This window comes from Zootermopsis nevadensis, unplaced genomic scaffold, assembly GCF_977971745.1.
Source record: "Zootermopsis nevadensis isolate Lab colony 2312 unplaced genomic scaffold, Znev_1.0 Znev_ptg000021l, whole genome shotgun sequence".
Taxonomy (NCBI): Eukaryota; Metazoa; Arthropoda; class Insecta; order Blattodea; family Termopsidae; genus Zootermopsis; species Zootermopsis nevadensis.
Genome location: NW_028259153.1, coordinates 12,564,931 through 12,590,286, shown reverse-complemented (window position 1 = coordinate 12,590,286; position 25,356 = coordinate 12,564,931). Strand labels below are relative to the sequence as shown.

Sequence of the window (25,356 nt, the reverse complement as noted above, 5' to 3'; positions counted from 1 at the left end):
GTCCGAAGACTCAGACTCATACTTGTTTACTTTGCAGAGAAAGTGCCCTCATTATCTATAGGCTAAGAGGCTGATTGGGCCAAAGGTGGTGGTGGTGAAAAGACATATTTCTGCCTCAGGCAAGAACTAAACACAACATGTCCAGCTTATATTATGTCATTTTACTAAATTAAGCTAATGACATCTCTTACAGATACCTGTAGTAGCAATGGCGTAAAAATGTCTGTAATTTGTGAAATACTGTAAAGTGTACTTACCAAGGCTTGTGTGGATAAAAAATGAAAACTTCAAAGCTTGCAGGTACATTTAATGCAACGTGAGTTAAGGCAGTATGCATCAAAACCACTGTGACATTTAATCAGAGGGATGGCCCCATGATGTAGACACCATAAGTTAACATAACATGTATCAGTCATTAAGAACTTTTTAAAGTTATACCAGTATTACACAATTTCTCATATTTATAGTTTATGTAAACATTTATACAGAAGAACAATACAATACAATTTATACTATTATATAAATTTCACATAAATATGTCTATACAGAAGGGTCATTTGGCAAAAAAGTGAAAGGAAAATGTGTAAGATCCGTATCAACAAATTGACAATGGTTACCTAGGAAACGTCGTGTTTACTCGGCATTGTTGTTACCTAACGTGTAAGATCCATATCAACAATGTGTAAATATGGACCGACAACAATGGCCAGATTGCATGCATTGTTATGTTACCTACGAAACGTCATCTGTTTACTCGGCATTGTTGTGTTACATTACTGCCGTCAACAATCCACTTTCGTTATTGCAAAAAGAGCTGAGCTGTGAATCGCTTGTAGAAGAAGTGCGTCGTAGACTAGATAATTTTTACATTACATTTCCTTACATTACATTACATTCAGCTACCTTCCTTTCATTGTATTTATTGCTTAATTATAATTTAAATATAGAGACGTATTTACGTCAGATTCTCCGGAACCGTGGTTCCACTGGCACTTTTGATTTCAGATGCTGGATAATATTAAGTACAATATTCACAAGATAAAACATCTTTTGGTACCTATTATGACCATTACATTAGTAATCCTAAAATCTGGAAATGCATGGAAAAAAAAAAAATTAACCTCAAAATTGCAATGTATAAATATAGGAAACATTCTGGAATGATATTTAAAGAGCTAAATTTGTTGCACATTATATTTTTGTTTATGAGACAATGAGTTACCTTGACATTACATAAGATATGTTTCTCTCTACCCATTTTACCTCACTAATTTTCCAAGAAAAGCAGTTCTGTTAAAAATAAGTCTTGAACAAAATTCCACAACTCACCTCTCTTTCCTTCCCACTTCTTGATGAGGTGTATTCTGACCTTCAATGCCATCACCTGAGCCATCGGCCAGGAAACTATCTGGTGCTGGTGAATTTGCTGGTTGCAAAGCCCACTTCTCTACCACAGCCATCACTTTGCTGTCTTGCAGCACTGTCTTGTTTGGTATAGGGAGCTTTGATAATGTTTGAAGAATCTGCATCACAAAAATAATTCATACTAATAATGTAGTCTACCAAATAGTGAACAATAAAACCAAAGTACAGCCTCAATGAAACAAAAAAGAAATTTAAAAGGCAACAGATTACAAAACATGAAAACATTTCATAAAGTTCTTCGGTAAAGTGGCCTCAAAATGAACTAGAAAACAAATTTCCAGACATCCTAACTTTTTTCTGTTTAAACCATTAAACTGAGCATCATTTCAATAAAGCTGAAAATACGGATATTCTGCTGTAACAAATGCGTTGTAACTTTTGTGTTACAAATGCTCCCAATTCTTCTATGCCAATAATAAGTAACCACCATTCTTCATGTACATGTTTGTTGTTGCCTTCTTTCTTTCTTCTTTTTTTTTATATACAAATTACAAACAGAGAATTGGAATAGGATGCAAAACAGAATAGTTTAAACTTGCATACTAAAGAAAATCATTTGAATATATTACACATTTCTGTGCTAAATTTAAATCATGTATTAAAATAATTCATAATTCCAGCCAATATATCAATACAGCTATGCAAGGGTTGAAATAACCTAACACTCATTTTCCTAGAAATCACTGAATTATGTTTGCTTTTTTAAAAAGTCTTCATTCCTAAAAACAAAACAACCCTTATTTTTAATCAAACTGTGTGAGGAGAGGAAAACTCACAATTAAGCAAATACAGAAAAAACATTTTCTGTGGGTTATTACATATAGTAACTGAAGGTACAAACATATAAACAATGCATCCAAAAAAAAGATTCTAAAAGTTATACCAAACAAAAAAGCCAGCTAAAATTTAAAAATACTCTCAATACAACTCGGAAATTCAAAACAACATACCTCCATTCTTAAACATAGCCCATCATTAGATTTATTTGAACCAACATCCATCATCCAGCTCCAAATGAGGCGCAGGCCGTGATAATCAAGGAATAAACGTCGACATGCTGGTTCACCACCCTGAAGTAATTTGAGTAGCTGAGCACGAGACTGAAGATCTTCTGCCCGAACCATTAAGCGACAAAGAGTGAGGGTGTGAGCGCGATTCTTCAACCCAGACACACAAAGTTTCTCTATCTCCTCTTCAAGCTACATGAATACAAATGCAAGCATCACTGTCAGTAACAGTAATACGAACAGCAGTAACAAACAATATAGTAACTCGTAAACACAGCCTTCATACTCACATCCATATCTTCCAAAAATTCTTTAACATCTCGTCTCCTCTCCTCTCTCTTCTTCTTGAGTTCTCGTTCTTTTCTTTCTTTTCGATCACGCTTCTCCTTCTCTGGATCTTCCCCAATCCAACCACGACACAATACACTCTCACAGTAACAACGCTGGGCTTCTTTTCTAAGATCACAATGTGACAATTTTTCAACAGGTAGGAAGAAACTATTTCAATTATAAAAGTAAACATAAAAATTGTCTAAAGATAAAACAAGGCTTGTACAGATCAGCTTACTGTGAAGAAAGGAAATGAAATCTTCTATCATTTAGCACACTGTAGACTACTGCCACCACAAAGGAGTCAGGGAAGGCAGCAAAGGTTGAACCAGGCATGGAAGGAAGACTGGAGATATCTCTGATGGGAAGCATGTTACATGTATGAGATTTGAGGTTTTAATGGTAGTAAAGATAATGCTGTTGTTCATCTTGGTTTTGGAACCATGCAGGCTTATAGGTAGATGTCAGTGTACTAGGAAGAAGTGTAAGAAGCAATCACATACAGCAGAATTAACATCATGGAATTAACTACAGTGAAACCTCTATCCATCGTTCCCGGAACTATCGTTTTCCCGGATGCATCGTCCGTTTTGTTCGGTCCCGAATACATCCCATATAAAATAATGTTACATTTTCCCGCTTCTATCGTTCCTCGAACTATCGTTTTATCGCATCGATCGTTCAAAAATCTTAGTCCCGGCCCACAATTTTCCCGCAATGATCGTTTCTGAGAATTTAAAATGCTGGGTTTTGAGATAAATTAATACCGAAAGACGCACAATGTTTTTGGAATACACAGTAGTGGTAACCTGTTATGTCGCCCAACCAGCACATTCTTTTGGAATGAGGGTCAGCGGTGCAGGGGTGATAGTTGGAGTGAATGGCGGTGCTCATTGTCAGAAATTTTACGATTTTAATTAGGGTGCACTCATATTTCGTTCCAGCGATGCCAGATGGCATGTGCAGTGTGAATTTCTTCACAAATGCTTTTATTACAAGTACAAAGGAAAGGCTGGCGGCACTTTTTCATTCTTCTGGTTCATCTTGTTTCCAGCGGTTCAGGGTCTTCTACAGCTATGTTTCGTTGAGTTCGGCAGTAATAGTATTTCCATTCTTCCTGTTATTGTCCGCAAAGGGGGTTGGAGTGGTGAGGAAGACGAAGACGACGAATGCGAGCCCGAAGCTTTGCCGAGTTTTGCCGAAGCACACACTGCATTGGCGAAAGTGAAGTCGTTCTTTTATGCGCTTAATATTAGTGAACGTGACGAGGAAAACATTTTGAACGTGGAAAGTGCTCTGTTTGGTCTAAAACGTAAAGTTTCGACAAACCAGTTGTCCATTAAAGACTTTTTTGGTAAAAAGAAGTAACTTTGAAAGAGAAACATTGTTTTTTTAAAAAAATTTAATGCTTTCCCGCATCTATCGTTTTCCCGCATTCATCGTTTTTATTTCCCACCCCCGCCGAAAACGATGCATCGAGGTTTCACTGTACTATGAAGTTATCTTAATTGTTTATTCACACATGTAAATGAATTTGAGATCATAATGCTCAAACATGGAACTGCAACTTTACATACCCATATCGCTGAAACTGGTAGTCAAATGTAATTTCTTCACCAACAGCAATATTTCTTTTGCTGAAGAAACCAATTCGCAACTCTCCATTGACTGTCCACTAGAGTAAAGAATACCAAGAGTGATTATTCCATTTCATTAGAAAGGTATAAAAACTACAATTAAAGAGAAAAAGGAACTGAAAATTCATTTCACTCTATGTCACTGACAGTGCCAAAATGCATGGTCCTTCACAAAGCTTGAAATATTTACACAATTATACAATTTATCTTCACACGATTAACTAAAATGTTTATTTGATATACCAAACACACTCACCTAAATGCAAACCATTTATGACAAAAACTAATAAAGATTCTATCAGGCATTTTATGCATTCTACTGTGAATATTATACCATCCTCTCATGTAATTAGCCTTTGTTTCCCAATATGATTCACAAAACAACACACAAACCAACTTACTAACTTTAGTTTATGTGAATTTGGTTCATGCAGATTCAGGAGTATAAAATTGGAAGCATAACAGAGAATGAACGATGTTGATGATACTATCATTCCAAATCCAAACTGAATCCAGAGAACAAATTAATCATTTTCATAGTCCTCCTCAGTAACAGCAAAAAAACTAAATACAATGATGCTACTAGCAATATCAATTACATAAAATAACCAAATACTAGTATAAATGAATTACAATGAGCTTACCTTCTGAGTTTCTGCATTAGGTTCACAGCTATGGTTGATAAACCTCGAAATATTTCCCTTCATAGTGGCATCAATTATTGCATCAGATTTGAGAGCCATGAAATAATAATGACGATGTTTGTCCTTGGCATAGTCTTTTGCACGGCGACGGAATTCCTTTGGATCCAACACTTCGCCTACATACTCCATTACAAATGTTCCCCTGTTTAAATATAACACAGATTCACGAGAAACGCACATACAAAAAGACTCACAGGGTATAAAAACATCAGTGCAATAAAGCAAGAAACAATTCTGTATTACTAACACAGGAAAACTTACATGGGTAATTCTTGAAGAGCTTTCAAACCAAAACCTTTCTTTTCAGTCTTGAATATATCACATTTGGCATAGTCTTGCTTCTGAAAACGTCTGTTAGTACAACGCTCACCAACAGGGCACCTTGAACCACTGGAATAAATATTCAAAACACAATATAATGCCTCAAGAAAAGGCCCTTTTCATCTTATGCTTCTTAAATTAAATTCTATTATCCTATGAATAAATATCATCAACATTAACACTTAGTAAAAAAAATCTGCCCTGCTATATGCCATGTAGACACTCCTCATTCTTATGGGGATGAGGAATCAGGATCATGCCCCAGCCACGTCTTACCCCAGGGAATAGACCCCGGAACCCATTGGGCATGAGGCTAGGTGGGCCTTCAAGCTGGTCTGGATGTAGAAGGCAGAGGAAAAATCCTCTGCCCCTGTCAGGGATCAAACACCAATCATCCAGCCCATAGTTAGTCATTATACTGACTGAGCTACCCCAGCTCCCATCAATATTAGCACACAGCACTTTCAAACCAAAGCTTGGGGATCTAGTAGAAGTTGTAAATTTAAAATTGCAGGGATAATCAAAAACTGAAATAGGTGGGACATATATCACAAATGAAAAAATTACAACTGTGAATAAAACTTTTGTTGTCAAACCTGAAGTGCCCACATAGGTGACCTAGGCATAGATCAGAGATTATTATTATTAAAATGTATCTAAATAAAATAAAATGTGAGGCATGACTGTTTCGGGATATGGTCCAGGCTCTTCCAAACAAAGTAACAAATGTCTGGGTTCCATAAAGGATGGGAATTACTACACCAAATTCTTGTACTTTACAAAAACCTACAATCACACATCATTTTATGGTTCTCTTGTAAGTTGTGCTAGAGTCAATCCCACCTCACAAGTTTGTTCATTCAACACATTGGTATTACCGATTGTAGGAAATTGAAAAGTACAATTTTAGGCAATCTCCAGTGGCATAACATACATACTAAATTTAATCCAAATCCATCGAGCAGTTCTCAAGTTGAATCATGCAAAGAACACATAAAAAGATCTTAAAGAGGATATGGGGGTGTGGACTCACTTCATCTGGCTCAAGATATGGAATCATGGTGGGATCTTGTGAACAAAGTAATAAACATTTAGTTTTCCTAAAAGGCAAAGGGTTTCTTGACAGAGTGACTATTACCTTCTCAAGAAAGACTTGTATCCATACAACATTCAAAATGGCTACGCAATCAAAAGAAACTTTACGGGTAAGCTACCTATAGGGGAGATTATCAGCTTCACTGTATTCAATAAGTGAGATGATACTATCCTACCAGTACAAATGACAAGAAATATAGACAACCGTTTCTTGAAATTTCCATATTTCTCTGTACACAATTCAATGATAAAGAATACCAAGTAACTTCAACTCCATACATCATATTCATGTTTGCCATCACAGTATGAGTACAAGACAATGGTTTGAAAACTGCTGAGATGAACACCTGACATCCAATTTTGATTTTAAAATAACATAACCAGTACGTTCCTTTATATCTTCACCTGACTAACAAATCTTTGAGATATTGGTACATCAGAAAGAAATTCAATGTAACATATTCAACAAATTATTTGTGCATATGTGTATTATTAATAAAATACAAAACAAATAGAAAAATAACACAAAATCTCCCAAATAAAAAAATTAGTATTAATGTTTCAGCCTTGTATTGCAACCGAATTATGAAGTAATTTTAGAATGCTATTAACATGTCACATTTCTGAAGAACAATATGGATTCAAAACAACAAATATTTGAAATACAAATTAATAAAATCCACACAATAAATTCCACATAAATTAAGTTACAGAGATCTGGCTTCTTTACAAGGTTTTCAATGAAAACAAACGGTAATGTTACCACATACTCTGTACATAAGTTGTATTCATTCCCTTGGGTGGGGGGGGGGGGACTCTTTTAAAAGAATACAGAGTGGGTCTGTGATTACACATCACTGAGAAAAACTTATTACATTTTATTATTAGTATAGACAATTCTGCAGACATAGCACATCTACCCTCCCCTAGCTTATATTGATCTTTGGACTTCTGCCTTTCCCCAAGTCAGTACTCCCACTCTAGTAGCGGCAGAAATCAATACCACAGTGTGGCAAGCAGGCCCAGCTGTAGGAGCTACTCCCACTACTGTGAGATGAGCCCTCACCTACGCACCACACATCTGGAACCCTGACATTCAGTATGGAATGCATAAAAACAACTTTTCTCTAAAATTACCTTATTCAAGTTATAATACCATTTATGTACATGTGGGGAAGGTGAAATTACACAGCTACTCTCAAAGTGCTTAAACGATGAACATCTCTGGGAATATGCATTAACTGGAATGTAACCTATGAAGTTTCTCAACTTCTAAGTTTCAAGGGCTAATATTATTTTTTGTTCTGAAACAAAGGCTAACATTGGACATTATTTGTTGTATGTTTTCCAAATGAAAAATACCAGTATCAATTGGGTAGACACAATCTCTTCAAAACAGAAAAAGTCAAAGTTAGTTCTGCTGTTCATTACTTTCCCACTTCAGGCTAAGAAATATCACCTTTTTTATATAAATGTTAATCAGGTGCAAGATTTGCCACGTCTCTTTAATACAATGCTATAACACATATGTTTTAAAATTCATAAACAGCAGCAATCACCAACAGTAAAAGATAAAAACTGCCCCTTCCACCAGCAATAAAACTTACTAAGTACAAATAGTCTTGCCATATCCTAAGTTTCTGTACTCTCTATACACATAGTTTATTTCATTATATAGCACAGGATATAATAACAAAACCCCATCAACAATTTAATCACCAGTACATATAGCATGTACCTGGTAAGGGATACTCCTTCAAATCAAAGTCGTTATAGAATTCAGACCCAATGTTAACAATGCTTAACCCTTAGTTATATGTACTATTCTACAATTAGTACTTTATATCTTACTATTATATTATTACAGTCTGTTCTCTTACACTTCCTTTTTCAAATGTTTATTTATCCATATGTATTTATGATTCTTCTTTATACCTTCTTTCCCAACTTCCTAACCCTAACCAGATCAATTTACTCACATAATACACTAGTTTCCTTACCATTACTGTATAAACATTACTGTATTTCTAAGCACTAATCACTTCATCATTTCACTTCTTTACACTGCAAAATATGCACTGGCACTCCTAACCAACTAACACACCAAACAGATAACTCCATGGAACAGAGTAATACCCATTAGAACAACTACGAAAATTACAGTTTTCTATAATTTAGACTTAAATTCTGGACAAAGAGTTATAAGATTATAGGACTAAACTGACAATATGGATATCTTGAATTCAGTCTTTTGATGCCAATATGAACATCAGTTTCATTTTATCCCTGTTCCCAGGTATGTCTGCACATTATTAACAACTTACAAACTGCATCAATACATATTCAAGCATAATAAAGATGCTGTTTCAACCAATGATTTGCATTTAAGCTTCAACTTTCACAGAAAATATCCATCCATAACCCACCACGTGCCCATACAAAAGTGTTATACAACTGCTATTATTAACTATTATTGTTGTTGTTGGAAAATAGTTTATATTATTATTATTATTATTCACAAGACTAATAAGGACAAGTTGCCTTGAGCAACTTTCTTGGAATGTGTCAATAGGCCCAATCCTTGTAGTAGTTGGTGGTTGTTATTATTATCATGTTAAGACAAAATATATATTATCATTAGAGACAACACACCAATATAATTAATGGCAGATATCAGATGCAATGGATGTCCATTATTCAAAATAAAAGTACATTCCAAAGCTCAAAGAAACCAAAAGAAAATTACACATTTAAAACAAGTACTCTAACATGCTGATACAAAAATTTGAATGATTTTATGGCAAGCAATACCTGTAGAAGTTTTGGAGCAAAACCTAAATACTTTCATTCTTAAATATGCTCATGGTCAAAGTAGAATTCTTAGAGTTTAATGTCAATTGTGGTCTTCTGAGTTGTGATGCCACATTGTATTGTAGGGCTTACCACTGTTTCTCTGAAATACTGATAACCACATACAAGACTACGCAGCAACACAATATAAATCACAATTGTCATTTTCACCACTATAAGAACCTCAAATCTAATATTATGAGTACTGTTTACTGTTGCTAAGAAAACTTTAATTTAAAACAGTGCTAGTATTGGCCAATCCTAAATAATTCTACTTCAGGTCAAATAACATACGTAAAGCGTTTGGCAAGTCTGAAGCAAACTGTTTCATAACCTCAATGAAATTGAACTTGTCAAAGAAATTTTAATGTGACTCAGCTGTTTCACAGAAAGAAGGAAGAAGATATAAATTTCATGTAAATCATAATAAAAGTTAAGCTTTCACCATACCTTCAAATTCTTCTTATGGTAGCCAAGTAAAACTATCAGGTGGTGAATGACCATCACCAAATCACCTAAATAAGTTTTTGATATGTTTGTCTCTGGCAAATCTTTAGAAACATAAAAGTCTTGTTGGTTTGTTTCATCACATATGAAAATGACAATATGACAATCATACAAACCTCATATTTGCTTCTCAGTGTAATTTATAAAAACAATTTAAACAAACAACACATATGAAATATGGCAGAGCAAGATATCATGAAGGTACCTACAAATTGGGTAAGGATCATTCTGAATGTAAAAATTTCCAATGGAAATGGACATATCTTAAGGGCTTTTTAAAGAAGTACAAGTATAGACAGCATCCTCCTTGAATATATGATTATTTATCTGATCAATACATTTCCTAACATAAAACCTAAGACCTTCATCAATGTTTTCACAAATATATACCACTAGAATCTATTCTCTAAGGCCTATTTTAATGTTATTCTTGTATACATAATTATGGATCCCAAGCAGTCTTGTCAGATGATATTTACAATTAAAATGTTATTATCCCATGTGTTCAGCATACCTAACATATCTCAGTCTTTAATGATTAATCATAACAACATTATTACTAAATCTTAAAACAAAAACTCTTTACAGTACTTTAAAAATGACCCATTTTTTAATCACCCTTCATGTCAAAAGACAAGTTAACATTCATACTAAATCAGTGTTAAGTATTTTAATACTTAGTGTTTTGGAAAGATGATTAAAATATTCTGAACTGAATGACTATCCATTTCCCAAGTTTATTCTGCTTCACTATGAATAACAGTTTTACAAGCTACTGTTTTTTCCAAGAACCTGTGCCTTCCACATTCTGACAAACACATACTCAAATTCTTAGATTACATAATGTAAATTACATTTTCTGTGCTTACATCAGCAAGGAAAGCTTACCATTCAATCATAAGCAGACGATTCAGACAATCTTCACCGCATCCCATTTCTCCACGAGCAATTTCATCTTTGGTAAGGAAGCAATCACAAACCATACGCTTTGCTTCTTTGCTTGTAGTTCTAAAAAAATTAATAAAAAAATACGTAACTTCAATCCTTAGATAATAGAAATATTATACATATACAAAACAATTAAATGTTTCCAGCAGACATACTAATACAAAAAATGTACTATTTAAACACAATACAACAAATTTCATATTTATCAAAAAGAAGACTCACCTCTCTGTTAGATATTCATTTTCAACAAGTCTGTCAAAGTTCCGGAGCCTCTCTTCCGTCTCCTTGTCTTCTCTTTCTTTCCTATCACTACGGCTGTCCTTCTTGGACCCATCGCTTGAAACTGATTGCTCCGAGGGCATGACTGCTGCATTAGTAACATTAGCAGGAATTATAGGTCGAACAGTGGGATTTGGAGTAGGAGTTGCTGGTCTAGGTGATAAACTTGGTGCAACCGATATCAAGGGTCTGGGCGAGAGACTAGGTGTTGGTGGCGTGGCTGCCAATTCACTGTCACTACTCCGACTGCCTACCATTTCCAGTTCACTGGACCTCCTCCACCGCGACTTCACTTTCACTGGTTTACAACTGTCAATATCATATACTGGAATGCCTGGAGTTATCAATCCATGCATTGTAGCTGGTGAACTCATTGGTGTGGGTACTTTTGTGATGCCAGTCACATTTTCTTTATCAGACTGTGTGTCAGTGCCAGAACAACAATCTGAACTATCCCTCCCTTCATATGTTTTAGTTTCACTGCCTTCCTTGTCACTTGATATTACTGATGCCTCTATGGTATCACCCCTATTCTGGGCCCTCTGTTTCATAATGCCAATTGACCGAATGCGACTGCTACGCCGGACTCCAGAACTGCAGTTAGAACTACTCTCTGAACCTGTTGTATCTGTGCTGCCACTTCGACTGCGGAATGCTGGCACCTGCTTCCTCTCAGTTTCATCTTCATTACTTCTAACAGCCATGTGTTGACCATCTGAAACTTCTTGCATCTGCAGAAGACTATCCTCTTCTGCATGAATATTTTTATCATTTTCAGGGGAATGAACATCAGAATCTAATTTCACTTCAGCTAGAGATTTATGTAAATTTGTTCTTAGTGCCATTAATTTACTGTCTCTATTAGCGACCTGATTTTTTTCCAAATTTCTCAGCTCATTCAAACTCAATCCCATGTCAGTCTGATAGTTTGCTTTCATCCTTACATTTACTAAATGAATTTCATCACTTTCAATGTAACTTTCATTGTCTTCCAATACTTTAACTGTACTATGATTCAGATTAATTTCAATATCTTTACTTTCTTGACTGCTGTCTTCTATAAATGTAACACCTTCTAAATTTTCACAATTTCCACTGTCACTCTCTTCTTTAATGTTTCTTAAATGGCTGTCTGGTACTTGTAAGATCACTGTTTGGTGATCAACTTTGACAGCTTTTATAATATTCATTACATTCTCAGAAGCTACAGGGTTCAACATTCCTTCACAATCATGGATTTCCATCCCCACACCCCTTACAAGCACCTGACTATCCTCACTGCATTCTTCAACTCCTCTCATAGTTCCTCGACTATCCTCACTGCCAAATGCTATTATCTCCTGTACTTGAGGACCTGTATTCTTTTCAGAATCCTGTGTATTGCCAAATTCCACTAATCTATGATGAGATAATACATCTCCCACATCCACCAACTCTTGGTTGTAGTGATTACTGTAGCCATCTTCTCTCACTACTATCACTTGTCCATCCTGGCTACTGAATTCACTATCCCTGACTTCAATCATGTTATCATAGTCACTCTCTTGACTATCCACCTCCTCAGCCATCATGTTGTTATCCTGACTTCTTGTGTCTTCCAACTCTACTTCCATTCCTTCACACACAACAGTCTCCTCAACAACTTCTTCTTCCCACACTACAGGTACATCCTGTGCTTCAGCCATTTCTATCTCTTGTTGTTCTATCACTTCTTTTACACTATCTTCTCCTTGATTATCAAGCACCTGTGGTATATGGGTCTCACATGGATCCACATTCTCCAGTGCAGTAACACAATTTTGTGGCTCTTGAACATCCCCAGGCTCAAGCATGTGCCTGAATTTTCTAAATTTTTTGTGCACCAATGGAACATGCTGAGGCGATGAATTTATTTTAAAAGTAGTTAACGGAGGTGGCTCACCGAGACTTGGGTCTGTGGGGCACATCTCAATAGGGGTGTGACATGACAGGGGAGTCAGATTATCATCTTGGCTCACACATGACTCCTCTGACTCATTTGTGGTTGGAGGCAACAGGGATCCGTTAAGCCTTTCTTCTGATAAACCGTTACTCTTCCTACAAGCCTTGTTTTGCGACTTAGCCGCTGCCTTGCTGCCTCCAGCCCCCTTCCTTCTGCGGGCCATCACTAGTACTGCTGGGATCACCATACATCCAGCAACAGCCTTACAAATTATAAGGGCCACTTCACATGATGCTACATGCTGTGATGCCTACACCTGAAAGTTGATTAATTGCATCCGCTATAAAATTCTGAAACAGTCAGTCATACATATATGTACAAACATTAACTGATCATTTTTACATGCTGGTTCCATGTAAACAATAGAAACTACTTCTAAGCATAGTGCTGACTTGTGATCTGTATAAATTAATTCAAGTACGTGTTTCAAAGCCATACGGAACCATTTACTCACACATGAAAGAAGAACATGTATCCATACTACAGTGGCTCCCATAAAGGACAGAACTCATTCTAAGAACAGACCAGTAATGGCTACTGAAAGTATGCCTTAAGTCAGTAAAATATATGAACAGAAAAATAACCAGACTGATGTTTTCATGAAATAACTGGCACCACTTATAAGTTGGTGTGTGTTGGATCATGTGACCAAATCTTATATTAAATTTACTTACTCACAGATGCAATACATGCAACTTGAAATAAATTCCACTTCAGAAGAAACTGGGACACTCTTAAGATTTTATAAATGGCTGAAAAGATCACAGCACTGGATCCAGTTAAACAAGACAGATAAATTAAAACAGCAGAAATTAAGGGTTGTGGGAGGTTACAAGAAACTTATCACATAAAAAACAAAACAAATGAATTAGAACTAGACCATACAAATGATGGTAGGATAAATTCTAAGTTGAACCTTGGTAATGGTAAAATCTAAGACCAATCAATCCACAATAAAAAAGAAGAAACTGGAAACAATGTGGGGCTTGAGTGAATTAGTTCCTGAACAAATCAAAACACCATGGGGAGAGACAAAAAGATGGCATAAAAGACGGAATAAGGCAGCAACAGGACAGCAAGCCAGCAAAGCATACTGTCTGATAGAATGATTAAGTTTATATATGAGGGAAAAGTACAATGAAAGCACTGTGTGCAAGATTAATATGACTATCTTATTTTTATGCATCACAGGTGCACAAAGTAATACTAGACAAGATTCATACTACCTGTACTCAAATCTTACCAGTTCTATGTACCTTCACCTTTAGTGTTAGGACATTCATATTATCTGTCAAACCAGTGATACAAAAAAAATTGTTTTACAACACACAAGGTTGTTATTTCAAATTCTTCAATACTCTTGTACTCAATTTATGCAATCAGAATAATGTTATAGAAGCAGTTAAAGTGGAAAAAAAGTTAAAATGTTACAGAAAATAGAACCATATTGTAATAAGTTCTCATCATTATACAAACACATTCTCAACATGCCACTATTATACACTACACACAATTTCCTATTTTAGTAGTAATCATGACCAAGAAAAGTAAACTATGGACAAGGAAAACAGGTCACAAAGATTTATAAGGATAGCACAAGCATGAATATAAGTTCTTTGCATTCTCAGAGACAGCAACCAAAATGAGAACCAAACTTTATAATCCATCATCTACACATGGAAAAGAAAATACTTCCTGTACACACCAGAAATGAAGGCTTATTGTGGACATAGTACTGCTGAGAAAGCAGTACATTCCTGTAAAGAGCAAAACTCTGGTTTTCCTGATCACAATAAGTAAATAAGGCTGTGGAAGGAAGTGGTCATAGTCTAATTTAAATGTCCTACCCTGAAATTTTGCTAAAATCTATATATTTGTGAGAGCCAAACTCTAAGCCAAGTTCTAAACCCTGGACTACCTAAATATGAAGCAGAAGTAAAATGCCAACTTGCATGTTTAGAATATTGCACCAGAAAGATGTAGTGACCATAAAAGCCTTACTACAAATGCATAATCGACACAGACCACAACTCCTACGAGAAATAAGTGAAGTAATCATAGTATCCTTATGAAAAGAAGATTGTAATTTAGATACCAAGTAAATATCAATGTAACAGTGGCATCAGCAGCACACTAACCACTTCTTTATACAGCTCACTAGAATCTGCCAACATCTGAAATACCTTACACTGCCACATAACTGAAGCCCTGAATTAACATACACATACTGTATTAACCAAAAATTAACTCCGACTAGAGAGGATTAATAAATCTTCTAAAATGACATAAAACTATGGCCAGTAATGTAACATTCTTGGTACAAAGTAAAGGTAAAGTGAAAGTTACACCTGTGCTTTTGCATCATGCCATGGAACAATATAAAAAAGAAGTTCCAACACATTCATCATCTCATAACTAGGTGGAAATCAGCACTTAACTTCACACTACAGAAACTTTACCTAGACTGAAATATCAATTTACAGTTGACTTAAGTCAACTAGTTACAAGTAAATAAATAAAGAGGCCCCTTATACCCAGTCTGTGAAACATTAATGGGATCCAATGCTTTTCTGACTTTAACAATGAAATCATCATAAACATATGCATTGCTTTCAAATACTTTTAAACCTTTGGTGATTCTTGGGAATGGAAGAACTCTATTCATTACCAGTCTAGGTTAAAAATAAATCCTCTGAACTTGAAAACCCAAGTTTTACTAAAAAAAATGGGACAAAAACACAGTTGAGAATATTAACATCTTTACAAATTTTACAGCATGTAGCAAAATGTCTATTCAACAGTATTATAATATCTACAAGTCTTGCATAATGTATGAGAATGCCAACCATAAAGTGTTTCCACTGAAAGTCAAACACAGCAGTACAGTATTATACTGAGTGTACCAATGGCTAAGGATTAAAGAATAGAGAAGGGTACATTTTTTGCCTAACAAGGGAATGTTTTAAGAGAGACACTCTTCAACATGTCCATTGTATTAACTCAGCAACGTTTTCTACAAATAATGTAATACAATTGTCGATCCACCTTAAATTTAACGAGCACTATCAAAAAGTCTAAATCATGGAACATTAACGATATAATCACAACAGTGTGATTATGAACACTGTCTTCTCGGCGAATGAAAGCTTGTGTTCGCTTACATGTGATTTTTTTAAGCAGCTAGACCTAAATAGCGGACTTCCAGATAATAATACTACTAATTTCACATTTTTAGACACCTTGTCTGTGCAATGTTAGCAACCAGCTGCTCAACAAAATCTATACGATTAAAATATATTACAGGACTTGAAAAATCTTCTGAACACAAAATCCAGCCTCTATGCTTATCTACTGTCGCAATTAATCAATCATGCTAAGGTTAAACTTAATCATAATATCTCACCTTCTTAAAATGAGATCCGAATACTTCTTCAGAATTAATATACAATACACAACTTATTCCCATTCATTAAATCATACAACATACATATGTCTATCAAAAGATATCCCCATTGAGACGCTCGCACTCACGCCATTTTTTAAGCATAGTTGTTTCTACTCACCATAGTTACTTAAAAAATTAGACATGAGCACAGAATTGAGATAGCGCTTCAATCATTACACGGGTTTCCACGGATAACGGCAAGCTTCATCAGTGTATCGCCATGATAAATGACAGGACCCTCCTCGTTCAGTACACATCAAACTACATAATATATCGGCTAGTAATAACAACAGTAATGACTATTTGTAGCATATCTACACAAGTATTTTTTCGCACCATGCATTTATAAACTGAACCAACAATAATTTGACTTCCTGCTCCTTACTGAGAGTCCCATCCTAAAGGAAAGCGCTTAGGTTACTATGCAACAGTTGAGGTAGAGGGGCGCAAGGAAAAAAGGTTTCAAAGGTGGGTTTTGGTATTATGCTTTTCGTTATGACATTGTACATTATTGTGGTGCTTATGTTGTCTTCCACAGCTTTTGCTTGTATTTCATTATTACAAATAATAACAGAACGAAAATCAGGTTTGTTTTGTGATCCGGGGCAAATTTTTCAATAACGTTTTAACCGTGGAGGTTAAATTAGTAGAAAAGCCGCCGAATAAATCAGGAATTGCCTTTTTGCTTCTGCAATAAAAAGCATGTCATTCTAGGTTATTCTGAATATGTATATTCTCAGGTTATATGCTGTGTAGGCCTGCCAAGTAAAGTGCCTTGTTTATGATCTGCTTCTTTGTGTCATACTCCTGTTGCTTCTTTAACTCTCTTTTGGATTTGCTATAATTATTAGAATTTTGGCAGTCATTTAATTTACTTCTCTCTTCATAAATTTAATAATTTCCCAACTCTGTTCTTTTAGTGAACAAAATTTAGACTGAACTGGTGGCATTTTAAATGACAATGGATTAATTGGCCAATCAAAACTATCATTATTTCTTGCACAGACAGTACTGGCATTGCTGAACAAGATGCAATAAGGTGTCATGTAATAGGTCCACTAGTTATAAGTAAATGGAATCTCAATGGCCAAGAACTGCTGTGCCTGCTGTAAACCAGTGCTGATCATAGTCTGTCCTGTGTCTATATAAAACCAGTTCTGTAAGATCTGGCCCTCATAATAAAGAAGCTGTGTCATTATTCATAAATCAATGCAATAATTGTGTGAGGAGTTGCTTCTTTGGAACACAAAGAATAAAGCTGGCAGTTAACACCATAGGACGTGACTGATCAATGACTTATTTGCAGCCAGTCTTAATATATCTCAAAATCATTAGTCATTTATCTTGCCAACACTAAAAATATAATCTAAAATATGTGACGATGGCTGTCTTCTGGTTTGTTGCACTGTGCAGTCTGGCAGAAGTTTTCTAACATTCCAGAGGTTATCCTTGCTGCCTCCATCATCAAGGTGAGGTCCTTGTTGCTTCCATCATCACTCTGATAATGGAGGCAGCAAGGACCTCTGCAATATTGGTTAACTTCTATCAGATTACACAGTGTTATAACCCAGAAGACAGCCATCTTTGGATTCACTGCCATGAAAACTTCAAATCCTAAAATATGTGGATCATGTCGTTTAATTATCACTATATGGAATTTAAACCATTGTACAATGAGACTGTGAGCCAGATTCAAACTCTAGAATTTAAAGGTTTAGTAGTATGCTGCAATGAAATGGTGAGCTGGATAATAGAAAGTAAGATTAGCCAGTAAGATTAGAGCACTGTTATAGTGAATGACTTATATAACTGCAAATTTATGTTACAGTTCTTTTCAGGTCTTCTAACAATGTTATGCAAAACAGACCAAACTCTAATAATGACTGGAGAAAGAGAACGGTAAGGACATAGAAATAATCAGTCATTCTGTATTTGATGCATATAACTCACTGAATATTAACATTTAAATGTACAAGGTAACATTCCTTTCACTTTCTCTTAGAAAAGTATTCCTTTCATAAATTAGAGACTCTGCCATACACCATCTGTGTTCTGCTTCCACAGCAGTAACAGTTTGCTTTGACAGTCCCTATAAAGTTCATGTGAAGCATATATATTTTTGAGATCCCTTCTTGCAAAGTAATGTCAGTATCTTCAGTCATCCTGTTGACTGTCTCATATAAATGTTCATTCTCATTTGTACTATTTTTATATATTATAATTTACGGATGTTTGATGAATACTGATTATATCTGATATATACCTTTACATACATACTTAACTAAGAAAACTAAAAATTTATTAAGAATCTCCACAACCTACTAACCAGTTACACAATATAAAATATTAATTGAAGTTTGATATGAATTACTTTATCTGATACATAAATTTAATGTTTAAGATTAAAGGAGCTTCTGCGCACTCGTCTAATAGAATGCGGCTGGAGAGACCAGGTTCAGATGCTATGTCGTGACATAGTGAGAGAACGGGGTGTTCACAATCTGAAAGCAGATGATCTGATTGCAGAAATCACTTCAAAGGGCAGAGGTAATTTCCTTCTTCAGTTGAGTTGAGCACAGATTTAATAGATTACACTGAACACCATAATAATAATATATTTCAAGAATCAAGACCATTCCTTGGCATACCTTCGAATTTAAGTGTGTATGTGTGTGTATATATACACATACACGTGCACACAAGATCAATTTTCAATGCAAAAAACCTTCTACTGCTTGTAAATCCGACTTTCAGCTTCTAAGTCACTGTTCTGATACTGATTACTATGCATCAAACTATGATATATTAATATCATAGAAACAGCCATGTAAAGCAGACTGACTAGGAAGTTTTTTATGTTTATAGTGATTTTAAACAGGGAAATTATACAAATGGTGTGTCCAACTGTTTTATTAATATTTTAAAATTAAGTATTAAGTAAAACAGAAAATTATGAATATCAAGGGAATACAATAAGACTATCTGAAACCTGCTATACTGATATGTCGGTATAACTTCTCTACATTACAGCCGTGCTCAAAAATGTGGTTATAGACCCTCTATAACAGTTATCAGCGGAATTGTCGGCTGAAGCATGCACCAATCACATGTACTGTGCCATGGTAGGAAGTAGAGGTGAGATGTAGAGGGGCGAGAAAGTGAGGAAACAACATACAGTGGTGCCAGACGTAGCATCGTCGAACAATGATTTCCAGTGAATGGTTAGACGTGAGAACTGGCAACACAGTGCGGCAGCCGATGCTTCCGTAACACGGTTTCTGAACAGACTGAGGTCTAGCTGCTTACCAACAGACCTTCTTTGGGCTGATTGGTCACTCACAAAGAGCAGAACTTGACTCAGCCGCCAATTCCGCTGAAAAATACTATAGTCTTCATGTAACAGAATTACTTTTATAATTATCCTTATCAAATGTGAACTGTAAATTACATACATATAAAAATATATGTCCTTTGTTTCATACTAAGGTAAACTATTAACATACAACTTTCTTTCAGCTCTTGTACCAGATTCAGTGAAAAAGGAGCTGCTGCAGAAAATAAAAGCATATCTTGTTCAGGATATGTAATGCAGCAGAATTTTTTTTCGAACTTCCACTGTATATACAACACACTGGTGAATTTTACTTTCTTAAAAATTGTCTTCAAATCAATAAGACTGTTACATTACACTTGACAAGAATAGGTTTATTTTATTATAGCTACTAAAGAAATTTAACTTAATAAAGTACTGCACATGAAATACTGCAAATGTACATATAACAGAACTGTAACATTGTGACTTAATGCATACGCTTAATATTTTTTTTATAATATATGATCACCTTTACCTTTCTCAGTATTGACTTGGTTGTTATTCCTTTATATGATAGGAAAGGATTTAACTCTGTCATCCCACTTCCTAAATATTTCTTCTTTTGTCTCTTCTGGCAAAGTACCTGAAAAAATGAATTATACATACAAACAAAAACTGTGTCAACAAGTTATGTCGTTATTTAATTAACTGAGAACAATCATACTGGATGCTTCCTTTTCAGCCACAACCTTCAATTTTACTTATATATATCACATTTATGAAACTTTTATTTTAATTTAAAATGAGTTGTATGAAGAAAAGTGCAAATAAATAAATAAATCCTCATTCAACAGTTTCTGGAAAATGTGGCATACCCTCAAAACTTTTAACAGCCATGGTCACAGTTCACCCAATTTTGTAGTTATAAGCTCTTATATTATACTTTGTGGCTCTGCTTGTGAGATACATCTCATAATGCTGCAACATCAGATGTGACTCCATGTTTACATTTTTTATTCTCGATATTACTGGTTCCTGGACTATGTTCATCTAAGTATTCCATCCTCTAGTGACATTTCCAAAATATTGTTTTTTAAGAAAACTATAATAACTGAGAGAAACAGTCTGATGTTTGTAATACTAGGATAATGGACAAGTGCAAAAACCTACTAATATCGATTTTATCAATGTCAGAACATTTTTTAATTTTTATTCTGTTGAGCCTGATGCAGAACACTGGATTTTGAAATGTTCTCATATCAGTTAGGTGTAGATAATCAAGTCCTGAGGTGTCCCACATTACCAGATGTCATTTCATTTGTGAATGAGTCATCACCCTGATTATGGAGGCAGCAAGGACCTCTAAAACATTGGTAAACTTCTACCAAACTACATGATGCTAGAACCCAGAAGACAGCTATTATCTTAATAGTAGCAGTGTTTGGAAAAACAGCTGATATATTTAATAGTTCAATGGTATATAATTTTCCAGGAATTTCCTGTTATGAAACCAAATGTGTCATCCTCATCACAACAGCCTACCAATAAACCTTATGCCAAGCCATGTTGATCCAGTCCATAACATATTTCTCTGATGTCTGGTCTCTTTCTACAGGGATTTTCAACCAAAATTTTATATGAATTAATCTGACAGACACTTACGCAGCTTCTCATCTACCACTTGCTTTATTAAATTTTCCAATTTGTCACTGTAGTCTGTGGAATTTGGCATTTCAAGTCCACCTAGTTCTGTAAATATATCTTCATATGATTTTGAATTGTCAGATTCAATAATCTCCTGGAGATATTTATTGAATTTTTCTTGCCATTCCTTGAATTTTGGGTCCTCATGAAGGTCTTTCCGCATGCTGGAAAACAGAATTATCAATGGAGTTTCCTACTGATAGAAATGTACCTGAAAATACAATGAATAAAGTTTTATGCACTTACTTGTCCATGGTGCTGTCTGTAGACAATATTTTCCAGAACTTTTTTATAAATTCCTCATCAGATCTGTAGGAACACAAGTTATAGTAAGCAATACAGTACATATTATGACAGCATCCTATTACAGGACATGAAAACTAATGATGGTATTCTATATATTGTGTAACAAATGAAGATATATATTACTTTGATATCAACTTTATTATAAAGAAATTGTTAGAATAATTACACAGTATACACTACATGTATTAGCCTTAATGGCCATCTTCAGGTGAGAAATGAACTACTTTAAAGTTAAAATGTCAGTTTGAGATACTGTAACAGAACAAACCATGAAGGATGTATATGTTAAGAAATGCATATAATGCAATAAACAATTTTTAGTGCAGTCAGAAATGATCAACAGGAATATTGCCTTTTAAAATTGTATGTATGAATGTAGAGATGTCATAATAAGTATTCAAACTTTTTTATGTAATTGGAGGCTCCATGCTGCAATAATGGTATATAAGTTGATGAAAGCCTCTCGGGCTACAATCCGCATCAGGTGGCTGAATGGTGAATCATATCCTTAACGATATGGCTTGTAGCCCAAGAGTCTTTCATCAACTTCAGTCTCCGCAAAAGCTTCATTTTATACAATGGTATATAAGTTTTTCTGTTAGCAGAACCATAACCTGTGTGTATATATATGTATTAATGTAGCATGTATAATTTTACATATTTCATCATATGAATATTCCTTATGGTTTGCCCTATTACACTATACATATATGTAATTTTACACCTTAAATGCCTTCATATTTCTTATTCTTAACTTCCCACCTATGGTAGAATTTTAGAAGATTATATTTCTAGAGAATTTCTGACTGCACCAATAACTATGTTTACTGCATACATTTATAACTTCTATAGTTAAAACAATCCCTACAACCTTCCAAAATACAAATCTTTTGCCTACAACAAATGAAATAAAAAAATCTGGTGCTCAGACTACACTTCCAACTATGGAAATGTAACCCTCCCACCAAATATTATCTAAAACTGGACAATATGGCCAAGTTTGCATGAGGTTATGGTTGAAGTTTGGCAATCCGTCACCCAATGTCATACATACTGCTTGGTATTACCTTCTAGAATTCATTTTTATAAAAACATCAATGCCCAAATCTGCCCACAAGAAAGATGATTAATTTTTCCACACGACTCTTATAAGTCTTTCTGCATAACAACCTCTGTCGGAAGAATTACAAAACCACTGTTCTCCATAACCAACCAACGCTCCGCCTACCCATATGTTAAAACGAAGAGACAGTCTGTTTCACATCATATATGCGCAATAAATAGTTCATTACTTAACCACTTTCCGCGTTGTATGACAATAGCGCGTTTTTTTTTAAACAAAGAATATTATCGCCCCATCTTGAGTTATGAATTTGAATGTATCAGTCATAGAAAATAAACTTTCTATAAAAATTAATAACACAATGCCAGAAAATGTAGAAGTCACATTTTGGCAAAATCGTCTTCTACTAACAAGAAAACTATAGTAGGCCTAGTATTAGCTTGGCTTTCGAAAAGGAAGGAACAGCAATTTTTCTGTTGTCCAGTAAATCAACATACATTGATATTTTATAGATTCTCTACCTTCCGAGTCCGACTCCTTCGTAAGGGTAGGCACACAAAGCTGATACTTCACTTAATAGGAAAGCAAAAGCTACAAGCACACTGGCATGCATTACTTCTGCTGGCGCCATTTTATTTTATACCGGCATCCAGTGAACTTGCCTAAATGTGAACATACGCTTGAATCAATGATGCTGGAATTCATGTGACTTTCATTCAAGCAATGTTTGATTAAAATGCATTTGTACCAATATTACGTTGGAAATTATTCACTGTCTGCGGTACACCTGATATACTCCCATGATTAGTTATACTTGTTCTGACAAATGTTTTGCTACTATTTCGCATTTAAGGTTAATGACGAAGCTTGGGTTTGAACCCCAACATTTTAAACACAAATCAGGTACTCAAACCTTCAAACTAACCGAGGATTCAAAGGGCCTGATAATAGGAGTACAGCCAAGCTCAGAAACATCGTACATGTCAAATACACCCGAGACAGTGTCCAACACAATACTGGAATATTTTCTCAAATTGTCAGACACCATTACAATTCAGTTACTTTATCAATTAGATTAGCTTCTTCAGACTATCCTTTGAACCGTATTAGAGATAACACAATCAGCACTGTGAATGAGTGCGACGCAGACCTAGATATTGGAAGCGCAAGTTGCTTTCTTCATAATGTAGTGTAATTATTAAAACAATGTAAATAAGTTTTTAAATACTGGATACGTTATCAATAAAGTGTAGCTACAAATCGAGTTAATGTAATCTATCGTGAGTCATGGTTACCGACAACTGGTCCACACATGAAACATTCCATACTAATGTAAAAAGTGACATGAACAGTGAAGAAAACCACATCCTTATTTGTCCTACCAGGAAATATTTTCTAATGTCTGCTATCACCCTCATACCACAGATGGGCTAAACCAGCATCAGAATTTTTTTTTTATTCGGTGGATCATGTCTTAAGATAATAGGCCTACCAGTATGATAACCTATGAAGCAGGCTAATTCTCTTTTACTTTACTTACTTATTACAAATCCACCACATATTAGTATCGTTTTCATATTTCGTTACCATGGGTAAACACCCTCACGGACGAGTTGCTGTCAAGACACATTCATTCAGTCGTGAACAAGGCCTTTGTCTAGTTAAAAGGCTTACCCTGAAAGTCCTCGAAAAACTGCTTCAACTTCGTATTTCCATATTATAAAAACACTAAATTCTGTTAAACTTACACATTTATTTTTTACTTACAAAGACAGAAAAAAACCTCTCCACGCGAACAAATCGGGAACGTCAGGTATTTCTTCTCCCTCCTTCGCAGTCAATCGAGATGTGTCACCTCTAAGCATCATGTAAAGTTATGTTCTCACGTGCTGCTTAATTAGTGTGTTGCGTATGTCGCAGAGCTTATAAAACAGAACTTAATCTACACTTCTTACACATTAGTCATGACTTACGTACGCAGAATCCATTGCCTTGAAGGGTAATCCCCGACTGGTTATTAATATTCCGAGAAGTCTAGAGTCCATACCAACATCCAAGATTAAAATGTTTCTCTCCGTGAGAAACTGTATTAAACATAGTTTCATCGATTGTATCAATTATTATATACGTCGTACATTATTACGAATTATCTGTAGGCACATAATGCGATTGATTTTTCAACTCTGTTATCGCAACACAAATCGAACATGCCCAAATACAAAACAATACTATTTTCACGAACACCGAAAAACAAAGACACGGAAAAGTAAATGTTCAGAAATGACGACATGCAGTAATTTGCGTTCTGTCCCCACCAAACAATTGCTTAATCCATTAAATTATTAATTTGCTATCATTTAAATATTCACGTACACATCAAATAAGGTTACTATGGACAGCTGTATACTACAGGGGTATAAGTGTTGTTCATGCTTATCATT

At 35.1% G+C, this 25,356-nt stretch overlaps 3 protein-coding genes across 10 annotated transcripts in view; 1 reads left to right on the top strand and 2 right to left on the bottom strand.

Annotated features, from left to right (window-relative positions):
• Positions 1-16,747, bottom strand: part of Set2 (SET domain containing 2) — a 32,598-nt gene extending 15,851 nt beyond the window's left edge. For 2 of the 3 annotated variants that reach the window (XM_022084451.2, XM_087352866.1), the window contains exons 1-9: positions 16,648-16,747; positions 11,047-13,340; positions 10,765-10,884; positions 5,365-5,493; positions 5,044-5,245; positions 4,340-4,437; positions 2,723-2,888; positions 2,376-2,624; positions 1,330-1,523 (exon numbers count right to left, since the gene is read on the bottom strand). In XM_022084451.2, coding sequence (XP_021940143.2) covers positions 1,330-1,523; positions 2,376-2,624; positions 2,723-2,888; positions 4,340-4,437; positions 5,044-5,245; positions 5,365-5,493; positions 10,765-10,884; positions 11,047-13,271 — 3,383 coding nt within the window. In that variant the 5' untranslated portion in view covers positions 13,272-13,340; positions 16,648-16,747. The other variant, XM_022084606.2, reaches the window with a different exon arrangement.
• Positions 16,748-16,891: 144 nt separating this feature from the next.
• LOC110841136 (transcription and mRNA export factor ENY2) lies at positions 16,892-20,688 on the top strand. 3 transcript variants are annotated; one of them, XM_022086500.2, is made up of 4 exons: positions 16,892-16,997; positions 18,358-18,428; positions 18,931-19,076; positions 20,046-20,688. In XM_022086500.2, exons 2-4 carry the CDS (start codon positions 18,379-18,381, stop codon positions 20,114-20,116), a joined length of 267 nt encoding a protein of 88 aa, XP_021942192.1. In that variant the 5' UTR covers positions 16,892-16,997; positions 18,358-18,378; the 3' UTR covers positions 20,117-20,688. The 3 variants fall into 3 exon arrangements, with proteins under 3 accessions (XP_021942192.1, XP_021942201.1, XP_021942155.2); XM_022086509.1 differs by having other exon boundaries at positions 16,895-16,997; positions 18,368-18,428; XM_022086463.2 differs by lacking the exon at positions 16,892-16,997 and adding an exon at positions 17,014-17,115 and having other exon boundaries at positions 18,368-18,428.
• On the bottom strand, positions 18,438-24,867 carry LOC110840856 (uncharacterized). Of its 4 annotated transcripts, none has more exons than XM_022086306.2 (5): positions 24,683-24,867; positions 21,793-21,855; positions 21,505-21,710; positions 20,378-20,485; positions 18,438-19,030 (listed from the first exon to the last, which is right to left on the bottom strand). In XM_022086306.2, exons 1-4 carry the CDS (start codon positions 24,781-24,783, stop codon positions 20,409-20,411), a joined length of 447 nt encoding a protein of 148 aa, XP_021941998.1. In that variant the 5' UTR covers positions 24,784-24,867; the 3' UTR covers positions 18,438-19,030; positions 20,378-20,408. The 4 variants fall into 4 exon arrangements, with proteins under 4 accessions (XP_021941998.1, XP_087209037.1, XP_021941941.1 ...); XM_087352911.1 differs by lacking the exon at positions 24,683-24,867 and adding an exon at positions 23,841-23,905; XM_022086249.2 differs by lacking the exon at positions 24,683-24,867 and adding an exon at positions 23,437-23,574.
• Between the last annotated feature and the right edge of the window lie 489 nt (positions 24,868-25,356).

What these genes read in the sequence shown, in the direction of transcription:
- LOC110841136 (XM_022086463.2), top strand. Translation starts at nt 17,025, where the DNA reads ATGACATTGTACATTATTGTGGTGCTTATGTTGTCTTCCACAGCTTTT. An exon ending in AATAACAGAACGAAAATCAG is followed by an intron (nt 17,116 to 18,367) that starts GTTTGTTTTGTG and finishes AGTTCTTTTCAG; the next exon opens with GTCTTCTAACAATGTTATGC. An exon ending in ATGACTGGAGAAAGAGAACG is followed by an intron (nt 18,429 to 18,930) that starts GTAAGGACATAG and finishes TTAATGTTTAAG; the next exon opens with ATTAAAGGAGCTTCTGCGCA.
- LOC110840856 (XM_022086249.2), bottom strand. Translation starts at nt 23,546, where the DNA reads ATGGCGCCAGCAGAAGTAATGCATGCCAGTGTGCTTGTAGCTTTTGCT. An exon ending in GAAGGAGTCGGACTCGGAAG is followed by an intron (nt 21,856 to 23,436) that starts GTAGAGAATCTA and finishes GTGTTCCTACAG; the next exon opens with ATCTGATGAGGAATTTATAA. An exon ending in AGTGGTAGATGAGAAGCTGC is followed by an intron (nt 20,486 to 21,504) that starts GTAAGTGTCTGT and finishes TCATTTTTTCAG; the next exon opens with GTACTTTGCCAGAAGAGACA.